The sequence below is a fragment of the Bos indicus genome, chromosome 15 (assembly GCF_029378745.1).
Source record: "Bos indicus isolate NIAB-ARS_2022 breed Sahiwal x Tharparkar chromosome 15, NIAB-ARS_B.indTharparkar_mat_pri_1.0, whole genome shotgun sequence".
NCBI lineage: Eukaryota > Metazoa > Chordata > Mammalia > Artiodactyla > Bovidae > Bos > Bos indicus.
In genome coordinates this window covers 82,723,822-82,739,739 of record NC_091774.1, presented here as the reverse complement: position 1 = coordinate 82,739,739, position 15,918 = coordinate 82,723,822, and the positions used below count along the sequence as shown (strand labels likewise).

The 15,918-nt window shown below is 43.1% G+C and overlaps 1 protein-coding gene across 2 annotated transcripts; it reads left to right on the top strand.

Moving 5' to 3' along the window:
- Window positions 1–1,702: 1,702 nt before the first annotated feature.
- LOC109569929 (glycine N-acyltransferase) lies at window positions 1,703–15,647 on the top strand. 2 transcript variants are annotated; one of them, XM_070767494.1, is made up of 6 exons: window positions 1,703–2,013; window positions 5,750–5,845; window positions 10,724–10,831; window positions 12,335–12,461; window positions 14,549–14,720; window positions 15,146–15,647. In XM_070767494.1, the coding sequence occupies exons 2-6, from the start codon at window positions 5,765–5,767 to the stop codon at window positions 15,546–15,548; spliced, it is 891 nt and encodes a 296-aa protein (XP_070623595.1). In that variant the 5' UTR covers window positions 1,703–2,013; window positions 5,750–5,764; the 3' UTR covers window positions 15,549–15,647. The 2 variants fall into 2 exon arrangements, with proteins under 2 accessions (XP_070623595.1, XP_070623596.1); XM_070767495.1 differs by lacking the exon at window positions 1,703–2,013 and adding an exon at window positions 2,075–2,884.
- The last annotated feature ends 271 nt before the right edge of the window (window positions 15,648–15,918 follow it).

Sequence of the window (15,918 nt, the reverse complement as noted above, 5' to 3'; positions counted from 1 at the left end):
TCTAGAACTTTTTCATTGTACACAGTGGATACTTTATACTCAATGATAAGCAGCTCATCCTGTTTCCCTCTCCTCCTAACTACCACTCCACTTTTTGTTTCCATGAGCAGCATTACTTTAGATACCTCAGGTAAGGGGAGTCATGTCCTTCTGGGACTAGCTTAGTTCACTCAGCATAAAGTCCTCAAGTTTCATCCATGTTGTCATATATTGCTGTGTTTCCTCCTTTTTCAAGGCTGAGTAATACTCCACTGTAGGTATGTACCACACTTTCTTTATCCATCATTCTGACATTTACGTTGCTTCCTTATCTTGGCTATTGTAAAATAATGTTGTAACGAACATGGGAGTGAAGACAGCTATTCCACGTCTTCTTCATTTCATCTGCCAATGGACATTTAGGTGGATTCTATGTCCTGGATATTGTAAATGGTGCTGCTATGAACACTGAAGTGAACGTATCCTTCTGAATTAGAGTTTTTGTCTTGTCCATGTATATGACCAAGAGTGGGATTGCAGGATCATATGGTCCGTCCATTAGTTTTTCTAAGGAACCTCCATACCATCCTCCATGGTGTCTGCACCAGTTTACATTCCCACCAAAATGTACGAGGGCTCCTTTTTCTCCACATTCTCTCCAACGTTTGTTATTTGTAGACTTTTTGATGATGGCCATTCTGAGACAAAAGCGCTTCCACAGCCTTTAACCTTGGAGGAAGACTAATGAATAATTTAGCAAACGTTAACCCTAGGAGACAAGATGGAGCAATAATATTCTGGGAAGGCAGAGGTAACCGTGTGCAAATCTGTGCTGTGCTGGTCTATGGACTGAAGGAGCGTACAAGCTTTCTCGACTTTCCAGACATTAATCACCCTTGTCCCTGCTCCTCTGATCAGAGTGACTCCTTCCTTCCATAAAGAAACTGCCCACTGACCCGTAAACAAGGATAAGAGTGATGAGGACAATGACCCAGATGATTCAAACGTCCTTCCTTGGTTGTTTCACCCAGTGGACTATCTTCTCTATGAACCCAGCTTTCTTTTCTGAGGGTGGTAGGACAAGTGTTCACGTGGGATCCAGGGTACTTGGGCATGAAAGGCTCTGGACTGAAATTCTGTCTAACTCAGCCACACTGAGCCTTAGTTTCCTTTTTGATAAAAGTGAAACTCAGGCCCAAGTTGACCCATTGTGGAGATGTTTAACTGTAGCCTCAGAATGGACAGGGAAGAGAACACAGCTCATTCTAGGAAAAGGAGGATCCCGCAGCTTTAGGATTCTTGCAAATGATTGGCTCTGAATATACGTAAAAAGGGAGATCAAATTATGCAAATCACACTGGAGCCCTATCTTTCCTAATATCTTACTCATTGCAGGTGCTTGAGAATGCGAAGTGCTTCCCTGGGGGTTCAGCAGTAAAGAATCCACCTTCCAAGGCAGGAGACGAGGTTTGATCCTTGGGTGGGGAAGATCCCCTGACGAAGGGAATGGCAACCCACTCCAGTTCCTTGCCTGGACAGAAGAGCCTGGAGGGCTATAGTCCATGGGGTTGCAAAAGAGTTGGACACGAGTTAGCAACTAAAAAGGGCAACAACAGAGACCGGAAAGGGGAGGAGGGAGGTACTGTCTACCAAGTGTGACCTGGGATCCAGCCTATTGGTTTCCTGCAGCTTGGATTTCAGATAACAGCAGGGCCTGTGGGCAAAGAGCAGCCTGGTGTTTCACAAAGAGGAGCTCACATGCACACTGGCAGCCTCCCAACCTTTCAGAACCCATTCCCGCAACACGAGACCCAGATGGCAAGGGCTGGATTTCATGAACACTGGCTCCTAACTGTTTGCCTCAGTGCAAGGTCCACATCGCAAGCCTCCGCTTAGCAATTTCTGCAGAAAGCATCCCTAAAGGCACTCAGCAAGACACCACCAAACTGACTGCATCAAAGAGAAATTTCATCATCTACAGAGGGCTCCTCTTCAGGTGTTCCTGCAAAGCTTGGTGTGAAGACAGCTTTCCAGGTAAATACCCGTTCCAAAAAAAAAGGATAATCATTGCTCTGTGACACCTTCTCCACTTACATAAGACAAATCAAACTGCTCATATTGTATTATGCTCAGAATACGATGATAAATATAAGAAAAAGGAATAGCTTGAACTTAAGAAAAAGTGTATCCAGCACCTATTCTGGAAAACGCAACTTGTTACATACCATGAAAAAAATCTTGCATTTTCCAGATCTGAACTAATAAAGGAATGAGGAAAGATTTGGGCTTTTCCTGGAAGCGTGTGGGTAAATGGAGCACTTGGCTATGGTTTTCCTGTGGTCATGTGTGGATGTGAGAGTTGGACTGTGAAGAAAGCTGAGTATCGAAGAAACGATGCTTTTGAACTGTGGTGTTGGAGAAGAGTCTTCAGAGTCCCTTGGACTGCAAGGAGGTCCAACCAGTCCAGCCTAAAGGAGATCAGTCCTGGGTGTTCTTTGGGTGGAATGATGCTGAAGCTGAAACTCCACTACTTTGGCCACCTCATGCAAAGAGTTGACTTATTGGAAAAGACTCTGATCCTGGGAGGGATTGGGGGCAGGAGGAGAAAGGGACGACAGAGGACGAGATGGCTGGATGGCATCACTGACTCAATGGACGTGAGTTTGAGTGAACTCCGGGAGTTGGTGATGGACAGGGAGGCCTGGTGTGCTGCAATTCACGGGGTCGCAAAGAGTCGGACATGACTGAGCGACTGAAATGAACTGAACTGAACTGAATATGTGAAGATGACACTCTAAACATCACCCTGTTTATTCCTTTTGGTTATATTTTAAGATAGGCAGCGTTTCGTCTCCTTGAATGAGAAGAAAGTTGTTGTACTTCATGTCAGAGAGGAAATGAACACGTGAGTAAGGACAAGAATACAGAACAGATCTGCTGTAATAAACTTGCTTTAAAGAATTCACTTAAATTGCTACCACCATAATCTAGCTTTTTGTGCTCTCTTTTGAATTTATGGTGTATGAGCTGTTTTATGTCCTACATTTTCTCATTCTAACTGTTCTCGCCCGTCCCTGTGTATGAAGAAGAGGTGACCATCATGGAGCTGTATCATAGTCCATATTTCCTTCCTCTCAGCTGCACACTGCGCTTTTGTTCAGTCCTTGCTTATTATGTTCATGTAGCTTAATCAGTTTCTGCTGAGAGCGTTTTTGCTTCCTTTTGGATTGTTTTCTTTGGGTTAATTTCTTCTTCTGGGAATAACTAAGTCAAAGGTTCGGATTTCACTCCCCAGGAAGCTGCCTGTTACCCAGTTCTGCAGCTCAGGGTGAGTGTGTCCAAAGCCCTGTAGTCTGTCCAGATTCCTGTTTCGGTTGCTGTCAGTTTACTTGATTTATGAATCTCGGGCTCAGTTGTTTTCAGTCTACCCACCAAGCTTGGTTTTTGGTTCCTATCTGCATCTGTGAAGGGTGGTTCTAAACCCTATGCTTTTCAGGAAATATGGTGATATTACACCCCACAGACTGTTTAAAAACTTTGTTGAAGTATAGTTGACTTATAATGTTGTGTTAATTTCTGCTATACAACAAAATTCTCCAGTTATACATGTTGAACACATATATATTTTTATATATTCCTTTTGACTTTCCTTTCCACTATAGTTTATCACAGGATGTTGAGTATAGTGCCCTGTGCTGTATGGTAGAACTTTGCTCTTGACCCTAACATCCTATATGTAATAGCTCACATCTGCTAACCCCAAACTCCCAATCCTTCCCTTCCAGACCACCATCCCCCTTAACAACCGCAAGTCAGTTCTCCACATCTGTTTCTGAGTCGGTTTCTGACTCACACATATGTTCCCTCGTGTCACATTTTAGATTTCACTTCCGGGTGATATCACACGGTATTTATCTTTCTCTTTCTGACTTCCTTTACTTGGTATGATAATTTCTAGATCCGTCCATGTTGCTTCAAATGGTATTATTTCATTCTGTTTTATGACTGAGTACTATTCCACTGTGTATATATATGTGTGCGTGTGTGTACATATATTGTGTCTTCCTTGTCCATTCTCTCAATGGGCGTTCAGGGTGTTTTCATGTCTTGGCTGGTGTAAACAGCGCTGCTGTGAACAAAAGGTGCATATATGTTCCTGAATTACAATTTTGTGTGAATATGTGCCCATGAGTGGGATTGCTGGATCAAAGGGCAACCCTGTTTTTAGTTTTTTGAGGAACGTCTATACTGCTTTCCATAGTGGCTACATCCATTTACATTCCTACCAGAAGTGGAGGAGGGTTCGCTTTTCTCCATAGCCTCTCCAACATTTATTATTCTTAGACTTTTTAATGATGGCTCTTCTGACTTCACCCCACAGGGGTCATCTTATACTCGGGTAACTCCTTATGAGTTGCCTCGAGATGAAAGGTAAGATTAGCCTTCAGGAATGCTATCCTTTTTACAGTCCTAAGATCTTGAAACAGGGCTTCTTTGGTGGCTCAGTGGTAAAGATTCTGCATGCCAATGCAGGCGACATGGGTGTTACCCCTGTTCCTGGAAGATCCCCCATGCCACGGAGCAAGTAAGCCTGTGCACCACTGAGCCTGTGCTCTGGAGCCTGGGGCCACGACTACTGAGCCCACACGCCCTAGAAACCATGGTCTATGACAAGAGAAGCCACTGCAGTGGGAAGCCCAAGCACTGCCGTGAGAAGCTCCTGCACTGCAGTGAGAAACTCGTGCACTGCAACTTGAGAACCGCCCCGCCTCGCTGCAACTAGAGGAAAGCCTGAACAGCAAGGAAGACCCAGTAAAACCCAAAGTAAATAGATTAAAAAAAAAAAAAAATCCTCCAATACACGACAAGGCTCTGGACTTTTCTTCAAGACATACCTTAGTACAAAGCAACTGGAAACCTTTCCCATGTCCAGCATATATTATGTACTCAATACATATATGTTGATTGGATTAATCAATCTCTATGTCTCTGGAAGGTGGACTTACTAAACAGGTAAATACAGCATTTCTTGCATCAAATCATCCTCATCACCCACTTACTGAGGGCATGTTATGTGCCGCATGACAGAGAATGAGATGGTTGGATGGCATCACCAACTCAATGGACATGAGTTTGAGTAAACTCTGGGAGTCGGTGATGGACAGGGAGGCCTGGCATGCTGCGGTCCATGGGGTCGCAAAAGAGTCGGACACGACTGAGCAACTGAACTCAACTGAGTGCAAGAAGTGTAACAGATAGGATAATAAATAAGATGAGGTTCCTGCCCCAGAGGTGAATACAGTCTGGAAAAGTAAACTCTAGCCCAGAGTAACAAGTTACGTAACGCAGGTATGCAAAAGCACTTACGAGAGCAGAGAAAAGGGAGTGATTGTTCTGTCTGAAGTAAAACAAAAGGGATCATTGTCTAGTAGAAACTATCACAACATTGTAAATCAGCGATATGCCAACAAAAAATTGTAAAAACAAATACAATGTGAATGAATGAGCCAGTTCTTTGACACGTGGATCAAAATAGACATTTCATCTTTAGGTATTGAAAATGGGACTATGTATTTGCGTGGTTTTTCTATATCAATATGTATAAATAGGTTTATAACTAGAGATAATTAGACTATAAGCTGTATACACGTGAGAAATAGAAGAGAGACACTGAAGAGGGCTCTGGCAATCAGCACAGAACCCGCTCCTCTTGCTCCTGAATCTCCTCCGGCTCCTCTCACTCATGGCTGTTGCCTGGTTGTCTCTCTAGGCTTACGTGTCTTGCATGATGTTCCTGCTGCAAGGTGCCCAGATGCTGCAGATGCTGGAGAAATCCTTGAGGAAGAGCCTTCCTATGTCCTTAAAGGTGAGAATGGCAAATTCTTGGGGAATTTTCCCCTTGGGGAGTGAGGACTAGGAAGTTCCTGCAAATGAAGAAGAGAGACTAGTGTTTGCTAAGTGCCTATTCTGTGCTAGGCCTTAGAGCATGTTTCCTCTGGTTTAACATGCATAACCTCTCTGCAAGATGTTCGCTGTTATGCCCACATCACTGCTGTGAAGATGGAGGCTTGGTGAAGTGATTTGCCCGCTACCCCAGATAGTGAGCTGCAGTGCTATGGTATGAACATAGGAATGCCTGAGACCTAACATTGCTTTTTTTCTCCAAGTTGAATAAAAAAGTGTTCCCTTGCTTCTTTTTAAGAAACATTCCATAATAGCACTGGGAATTTGCCCAGAGCTCTCCTACAAAATTAGCTAAGACTGCTTGTTAATTTTTAATTTTTTTTCCCTAAAGGAACAGTTGCCAGATCATGAGCCGCCTTTGAAATTACCAATGAATCAATTTCTATTTGACTTAAATTTCCAAGTTTCTCTGAACATACTGCACATCAGACTATTTTGATAGTCAGTCTGACACTGAGGATCTCTGTTCACCTAGTACAATTGATCAGAAACGTTAGGATTAAATAGGGAATACTCATAAACGCCCCCATCCAGAACTGTTCCATAGCAGCTCTACTGACTGGCCGAGGTCCTCGCCTATGTTTTTCTTTAGCAATGAAAGGGATGGTGTCCGTTCCAGTGGAATTTAAATGCAACCATGTGTCTGTGGGGAGTTTGAGCAAATTCTGGGCCATCATGAAGGACAGGGAGGTCGGCCATGCTGCAGTCCATGCGGTTGCAGAGTCAGATATGACTGAGTGACTGCACAACAGCAACAATGGGTGTGTGTGTGTGTAAAATCATTTTCCCCTGAAATATTTTTTGTTTCTTAGGTCAGATTAGAAACTAGATTTCTACTGTTTTGTCAGACACTCCTACAAGATGCATACAGTTGAGATTAGGTAAATGCATTTTTCACCCCCTCACTCTCTAATAGATTTTTCTGCTCCTTCTTTCAGTATAAAGGTGGAAAGTGCTGGCAGTATTTTATTTCTAGATCATATGGCTTCATTTATTAGAAATAGACTAAGGGGGGTACTCCCTAATGGTCCAGTGGTTCAGACACCACACTCCAAGGCGGGGGCCCAGTTCCGATCCCTGGCCATGGAACTGGATCCCACGTGCCAAGCTAAAGGGGCACAGGCAGCAACTAGAGACGCATGTGCTGCAACTCAGACCTGGGGCAGCCAAATAAATATTGAAAAAGAGAAAAATGGACGAATGAAACAACTCACCCTGTCTTTAAATTACTGCCTGAAAATGACTCCAGATCAACTAATTTAAAACTAAAAAACCACCCCCTTCAGTGGATCCCACTAAATACAAATCTCTGTTACCTTTCACTTGATAAGTCCTTAAGATCCAGGCAAATTCTGAGAGAAACAGTCCATTTTTTTCTTAGAGATAAGATCAATCATACATTTTAAGAACATTTGCTTAAGATATTTTTTTATGGTGAGTAGCTATTTTTTAATATTCTTCAGCCTAAAACTTTCTCCTCAAGTTAAGTGGACTCCAAACATTTCGAGAAAACTGTTGGTGGGTCCAAGGCCCTTATGTGGACCATCTCTGTGTTAAGAAAAGGTGGTCCTCTTGGCTCCCCAGCTTTCCTGAAGAAACAGTATTGGTTGTATATTGGAGATGCACATTATACCCTAGTTCAAATCTACGGTACTTGTTTGCCAGGTACTTTTAATGGAACTGTAACCTGGAACTCAGTACTTGAGTCTCAGTTCAGATAATGTCCATCTGCCCTTCTCAGTGTTGGCTATTCAGTACATTTTATTGTGTGTGAACTCCAGTTGAGTCAATTTAGAGTAGTTGCCTGACTCACTATAGAGTTCAATAGAAAAAAGGTTTTAATTAATTCAGCCAGAGGAATAAGAAAGAGAACAGTTACACGTATTTTCAGATCTTGTAATGAATCATATATTAATATAAAATGGTTTTACAGACTTCCCAGGTGGTACTAGTGGTAAAAAATCCTCCTGCTAATGCAGGAGACACAAGAGACGCAGGTTTGATCCCCAGATTGGGAAGATCCTCTAGAGTAGGAAATGGCAACTCACTCCAGTATTCTTGCCTGGAGAATCCCATGGACAGAGGAGCATGGTGGGCTGCAGTCCATGGGGCTGCAGAGAGTCAGACACAACTGAGTGACTAAACACAAGCACATAAAATAGTTTTACACCCCCCAGGTGCCGATGTGTAAAAACACTCCACTGAATTTCTATTTCAAGCCTCCATTCGTGGCTGAAAACAGTACATTCAGGTAAGATCAGGCAACATAGACTTTTCTCCTCTTTCTCCATGATCTAACATCACTAGTTCACGTGAGGTGGAGAGTGGTAGGAGGGAAAGATGTTGAACAGTCTTTGGTCACCATTAACCACGGTAGAAGTCATTCAACTGGATAACTTGTTTTTTTTTTTTATTTTCACCTTTGGTCTCTGGCAGTTTCCATGCTGGTATCTGCAGAGGTTTCATGTCCACAAGAGTCACGAGGCCCATGGTAGAATTCATTCTCTGCTGCATTCCCCACCCCCCAAACAACTAGAGTATTTAAGACGCAAGGGTGCCCTCATACATTCTCTCCTTGCTCTTCCCTCTCTCTCAACATCCTGTGCAACACGGTGGGGCTGGGATTCCAAGACTGGACTCAGGCTGCTGGATTCCACAGTCCATTCTCTTGAGCATTTTGCTGTAGCCTTTGCTTATTGGTGGGAGGAAATTGCCACCAAGGGGTTATGAAGACATGTGAAAGAGTTTTAAATGTGTCCATAAACTTTCAACTAGTAATTACCTTCTGGATAATGTAAGGAAATAGCAGGTGCCCATGCAAAGATGTCTGTGCAGGCATGCTCTTTGAAGAGCTATCTGTTAAAATGAAAATTTGGAACCAGCTGAAATGACCTTTAACAGGCAAAGGTACGAATGAACTGTGGTACTGATTCTATATAATGGAATCCTCTGCAGCAATTAGAACATAATTTAAAAATTTTTATATTTATGAACATAGAAGTACTTCCACGATTTATTCAGTGGGGGGAAAGATCATGTATCTGATCATTTTACATTTGTAAAATTGTGTATGTCCATGAAGTTCTCGGGTGGCTCAGATGGTAAAGAATCCACCTGCAATGTGGGAGACTGGGATTCAATCCTTGGGTTGGCAAGATCCCCTGGAGGAGGGCATGGAAACCCACTCCAGTATTCTTGCCTGGAGAATCCCATGGACAGAGGAGCCTGGCAGGTGGCAAAGAGTCAAACATGAGGTGTCAAGAGTCAATGAGGTGGCAAAGAGTCAAACACGACTGAGTGACTAAGCATAGCACATGGGTATGACTAGAAGACAGTCTGGGAAAAGATAACAAATCCTACAAAAAAAAAAAAAGAGTGATGTTCTTAAGATCACTAACTTTGTTTGTCCAAACATTTTGCGATATGCATGTATGAGTTATATTTATTGTTTTTCAGTTGCTCAGTCGTGTCCAACTCTTTGGGTCCCCGTGGACTGCAGCACACCAGGCTTCCCTGTACTTCACTGTCTCCCAGAGATTGCTCAAACTCACCTCCATTGAGTCAGTGATGGCATCCAACCATCTCATCCTCCTGCCCCCAGTCCATCCCAGCATCAGGGAGTTTTCCATTGAGTAGCTCTTCACATCAGGTGGCCAAAGTATTGGAGCTCCAGCTTTAACATCAGTCCGTCCAATGAATATTTGGGGTTGATTTCCTTTAGGATTGACTGGTTAGATCTTCTTGCTGGTCAAGTGACTTTCACGAGTCTTCTCCAGCACCACACTTGGAAAGCATCAATTTTTTGGTGCTCAACCTTCTTTGTGGTACAACTCTCACAACCATACATGACTATTGGAGAAACTGTAGCTTTGACTAGACAGACACTAGTCAGCAAAGTGATGCTTTTACTTTTTAATATGCTGTCTAGGTATGTCATAGCTTTTCTTCCAAGGAACAATCTTTTAAGTTTATGGCTGCAGCCACCATCCACAGTGATTTCAGAGCCCAAGAAAAGAAAATCTGCCACTGCTTTCATTGTTTCCCCATCTATTTGCTATAACGTGATCGGACCGGATGCCATGATCTTAGTTTTTTGAACACTGGGTTTTAAACCAGCATTTTCACTCTCCTCTTTCACTTTCATCAAGAAGCTCTTTAGTTTCTTTTCACTTTCTGCCATAAGGATAGTGTCATCTGCATATCTGAGGTTATTGATATTTCTCCCGGAAATATTGATTCCAGCTTGTGCTTCATCCAGCCTGGCATTTTGCATGATGTACTCTGCATATGAGTTAAATAAGCAGGGCAACAATATATAGCCTTGATGTACTCCTTTCTCAATTTGGAACAAGTCTATTGTTCCATGTCCAGTTCTAACTGTTGCTTCCTGGCCTGCATACAGCTTTCTCAGGAGGCAGGTAAGGTGGTCTGGTATTCCCATCTCTTGAAGAATTTTCCACAGTTTGTTGTGATCCACATAGGCAAAGGCTTTAGTGTAATCAATGAAGCAGAATTAGATGTTTTTCTGGAATTCTCTTGCTTTTTCTATGATCCAATAGATGTTGGCAATTTGATTTATATTAGATGGGCAGAAAATTTCTCATTTCAGGTAAAAAAAAAAAGGTTTCATGTGGAGATTTTTGACATAGATGCCCTATTTGTCTTTTTTCCACTATAACATTTCATAATTTCATAGAAATAAGCCTTGTCCTGATCAAAGAAGGTACTTTGCCATCCCTTCCTGATAGGCTGACCCCCTCACTTCCTCTGCACACTGCAGGTTTATGGGACCGTCATGCACATGAACCATGGAAACCCATTCAATCTAAAGGCCCTGGTGGACAAGTGGCCTGATTTTCAGACCGTGGTTATCCGCCCTCAGGAGCAGGTAAGGGGCAGGTGTGGAGTGAACGTGTTACGTTTATCTTTGCTGCGTGCCTAGCATGTGCCTGGCAGTGTGGTGGACCCTGGAGACACGGAGATGAAACGCAGTGACAGCAAACAGGCTCCTGTTCTCAAGAACCTCAGAGTCTGGAGGGAAATATAGATAGATAAATAAATGATAATTTAGCACAAAGTGTACAAGAACAGAAAATGTACAGCATACAAAGAAATCACTGGTGAAAACTGATGAGCTGTGGAGGCTGAAGACGGAAGTTGCAGAATCAGGTGAGAGACACCTCTGAATGGATGTTTCATCAGAACTGGATTTTGTTGATAAATACATCTTTGTTAGGCTGAAAAAGAATGGAGGACATTCTAACCAGAGAAGGTAGCAAGGACAAAAATAGGAAGGTATAAAATAAGACAGTTAGCTAAGGTGATTATAAAAGCAAACTTATTTTAGAATTTCTATATGCATTTTAAAAATATTAAAAAGTAGTAAAACTAAATAGTTAATACATTTCAAAGACAAAACATTTTAACTTCATTAAAAATATCCAGCAAAATTATAGCTTTATAAATATATAAATATACTTTTCCTAAAAATAATGTTATTTAAAAACTGGAAACAAAAAAACATGTTTAATGAATAAACATATTGATAAACACTGAACTGATACAATTATGTAAAGTTTAAAAATAAAATAAAATTCAAAAAAATAAAAGCAAAAAAAAGAAACAACACTGAACTGAAATAAAATTATTTGATCTTTTGTCTTCAATGGGATATTAATAAACAAAATTTGTTAATGATGTCATTGCTGAGTTGTGAATGTATTTTTATGAAATGTATTCCAAACATTTTTTAAATTCTATAATTCTGCACTAGCTGTTATGTTTTTCTGTGACTTTTTCATGCACACAATCTCACACCCTTTTTAATAATTTGACAGGATTTTTCTGCATAAGTGATTTCATTGTTTTTCTGTAATTACAGTTTGTTAACTAGTTTAATATTGTGAGTAAGCATTTCTAATAGGTTTTCATCTTCTTTGTCCTAATTAAGTATAGATAGAAATTTCAACCCAGAATTATCAATATCTAAATTTAATATTGTCATCCTCTAGTTGATATATTCAAGAAGTATTTGAAATAAGAAAAATTTATTCTTGCAACAGAAACTTTTCCTTGTCAATTGCTTTTATCCCTGTTGAGAAAATGAAAATATAGAAAAGTGGTTTCTAGATAGTTGTGCCTTTGTTTGAGAGGACATTTTGACACAATGTATATAATATTCTTCAGTTTTTCATCATAATTTGAATACCTGAATAGTTTATAGCTTATACCTCATAGCTTAAATGATTCAGAAAAATTTGTAGTGCACAAATACAGACAGCAATATTTTAGTACTGAAAAATACCACAGTTTAGTAGATTTTAGGGAAAAAAGGATTAAAATTATGAAAAATAAGAAATTTATTTTGTCCCCCATTTCTTTATGACAACAGGACATGAAAGATGACCTTGATCACTACACTAATACTTACCATGTCTACTCTGAAGATCTTAAGAATTGTCAGGAATTCCTTGACTTACCAGAAGTCATCAATTGGAAACAGCATCTGCAGATCCAAAGTAAGTAACAGGAATGGACTCACCTCTCCATCCTAGCAATTTCTTCTTGTCATCTACGTCCTTTCTCCAAGCTCCAGACCCTCCACCTGCTGTCAACAGTTTTGTTGTTGTTGTTCAACTACAACTGTACATGTAAAGGGGAAGAAACACCCTCCAAGCTTGTATGGGTTTCTATAGAGGACTGTACATAGTCCCCGGATAGCCAAGATTTGTGCCACACTTTGCAGACATAAGCAGGATATCTTAGGATGGTTGGGTATCAGAGCAGAGCTTTCCCCAGGGACTTTCCTGTGGCTCAGCCAGGAAAGAATCCCCCTCCAATGCAGGAGACCTGGATTCAATCCCTGGGTTGGGAAGATCCCCTGGAGAAGGGAACGGCTACCCACTTCAGTATTCTGGCATGACTGAGTGACTTTCACTTCACTTGCAGACTTTCACCCTTCACTTGCAGACTTTCACCCTTCACTTGCAGACTTTCACCCTTCACTTGCAGGGTGCCTTAGGATGGTTGGGTATCAGAGCAGAGCTTGCCCCAGAGACTTCTGTTCTTAGATCACCTCTCAGGTCACAGAGAACAGCTGTCGTGGTTATGAGCATCCACAGTCAGACCACCTAGGTTGGCATTTGCCTGTGACTTTGCTATGTGATCCTAGCCAGAGACATTATCTGAGATCATGATTTACATATATAGAATTGAGAATAATCAGTTCAGTTCAGTTCAGTTGCTCAGTTGTGTCCAACTCTTTGTGATCCCATAGACTGCAGCACGCTAGGCCTCCCTGTCCATCACCAACTCCTGGAGCTTTCTCAAACTCATGTCCGTTGAGCCAATGATGCCATCCAACTATCTTATCCTCTGCCATCCCCTTCTCCTCCCACCTTCAATCTTTCCCAGCATCAGGGTCTTTTCAAACAAGTCAGTTCTTCGCATCAGGTGGCCAAAGTACTGGAGTTCCAGCTTCAGCATCAGTCCTTCCAACGAAGGACCCAACACACAGCAGTGTTGAAAAGATTCAATGAAATCTTGACCAGGAATTGCTGAGTACAATGCCCAGATGTTTCAGTTCATTTCACTGCATAGGAAAGCTCATAAATCTGTGAACTGACAGGTGGGCTGGGCTTGGCAAGGCGGTTGTTCTGCTGGTCTCCTCTGGGTTTTCATATGCAACTGCAGTCAGCTGATGGGTGGGCCATGGTCTGGTTTCTCTAGCATGGCCTAGCGTATATCTGAAAGATGGTCTGACTGTCAGGGCTGGCTACTTGTGGTCATACAATAGGCGCACACCTCCTCAGCAAGCTAGCCTAGGCCTATTCACGCGGTGTTGATCTCAAGGAAACAGAAATGCAAAGACATGGTGAGCCATAACGTGCAAGCATTTTTAAGCCCCTCCCTGCATCAATATACTCTTTCCCAATTGGTGAAATCCAGTCATATGGCCAAGGTCAGATGCAGTGCAGGAGGGGGACTATTCCAGGGAATGGATACAAGGACATGTGGGCAAACTGAGGACCATCCCTGCAGTCATCTCTGCAATCATCTACCATACTGGAAACACAGTAAGTTCTCCATAGATGGTGGCAACTCTAATGATGATAGCTCACCTTCTTTGGTCATCAGAACCACACGGTTATGTAGCCCAGGAAACTTAGGTCTAGGTATGACCATGACTGAATGAATTCCTAGACATGTTTTCAATTTTGTAAAACAAGGAAAACTGTACAGATCTTGACTACATAACCCCAGTCATACAGCAGCACCACCAACGTGTGAGTGGCTCAGACCTGTCCAACTCTCTGTGACCCTATGGACTGTAGATTTTCAGGCTCCTCTGTCAGTGGAATTCTCTAGGCAAGAATACTGAACTGTTTTGCCATTTCTTTCTCCAGGGGATCTTCCCAACTCTGGATCGAATCCGGGTCTCTGGCATTGCAGGTGGATTCTTTACTGGCTGAGCCACCAGGGAAGCAGCCCCAAGTCTATCCCCAAAGTTCTCTGTCTATAAATCCTCAGATACTCCTACTCCACTGGAGAGCTTTTCCTTAGAATGGACTTAAATCATGGCATGTCTCCTTATAATCCCATCTAGGTACACAGTCCAGCCTGAATGAAGTAATACAAAATCTTGCAGCCACGAAATCCTTCAAAGTCAAGCGATCAAAAAACATTCTCTACATGGCATCTGAGACAATAAAGGAACTGACTCCGTCCTTGCTGGATGTAAAGAACTTACCAGTTGGCGATGGCAAACCAAAGGCCATGTGAGTTTGATAAAAGCTACTCTGCACCACTCACACCTCTCATATGCAAGTAGCCTCCAGCCTTGTCTGCCTGCTTTTACCCTGGCTCCCCACAATCCATCTTCTTCAAGGCAGCCAGAATAAGCTTTTTGAAAAAATGTAATTCAAGCTGTGTTTCTCCCTGCTTAAAATAGGCCACCAGGTCCTCTCCTCTGGAGCATGTCAGGCCTGCGCTGCCCTCTCCGACCTGTCTTGCCCTTCTAGCTCACTCAGTCCAGCAGCAGCAGCCTCTTTCTCGTCCTCCATCCTCACAAGCTCAGCCACAGTCCAGGAGTCTGTGTGCCCTCTCTCCTCCACCTCCTCTCTCTCTCTCAGGACAATAGAGGTGGGGACAGATGCAAACCTCTAAACTCACAGACTGTGCTTTTCTCTTGGAACACCCACAGCGACCCAGAGATGTTTAAGCTCTCATCTGTGGATCCTAGCCACGCAGCTGTGGTGAACAGATTCTGGCTTTTCGGTGGCAACGAGAGGAGCCTGAGGTTCATCGAGCGCTGTATCCAGAGCTTCCCCAACTTCTGCCTGCTGGGGCCCGAGGGGACCCCTGTGTCTTGGTCCCTGATGGACCAGACGGGAGAGATGCGGATGGCAGGCACCCTGCCTGAGTACCGGGCCCAGGGGCTCGTCACCCACGCCATCTACCAGCAGGCCCAGTGTCTGCTCAAGCGGGGCTTCCCTGTGTACTCTCATGTGGACCCCAAGAACCAGATCATGCAGAAGATGAGTCAGAGCCTCAACCACGTGCCAATGCCCTCTGACTGGAACCAGTGGAACTGTGAGCCTCTGTGATCGGCCCTGAGCAGGAGCCAGGGTGGAGGGGTCTGAGGACGTGACGGAGGGTAGAGCGTGGTGGAGGGAGTAATAAATTGTGGCTGCAATCACCATGAAGGCGTGTGGCTGTCTTTCGATGAATAGTCCAACATGCCATCTTGGAACCACCAGTCCTGCCATTTCAAGTCCTTCTTTTAAAAAAATGTTTATTTGCTTCTGTGGCTGCACCAGGCCTCTCTCGCACGTGGGATCTCTTGCCACAGCATGTGAGCCCCTAGCTGCGCCAGGTGGGATCCAGTCCCCTGACCAGGGATCAAACCTGGGCCCCCTGCTCTGGGGGGGGTGGATAGTCTTAGCCCCTGGAGTATGAGGGAAGTCCCCCATCAAG

Coding starts and splice junctions, on each gene's coding strand:
- LOC109569929 (XM_070767494.1), top strand. CDS start 5,765: ATGATGTTCCTGCTGCAAGGTGCCCAGATGCTGCAGATGCTGGAGAAA. Junction 5,846..10,723: donor GCCTTCCTATGTCCTTAAAG/GTGAGAATGGCA, acceptor TGCACACTGCAG/GTTTATGGGACCGTCATGCA. Junction 10,832..12,334: donor TTATCCGCCCTCAGGAGCAG/GTAAGGGGCAGG, acceptor TTATGACAACAG/GACATGAAAGATGACCTTGA.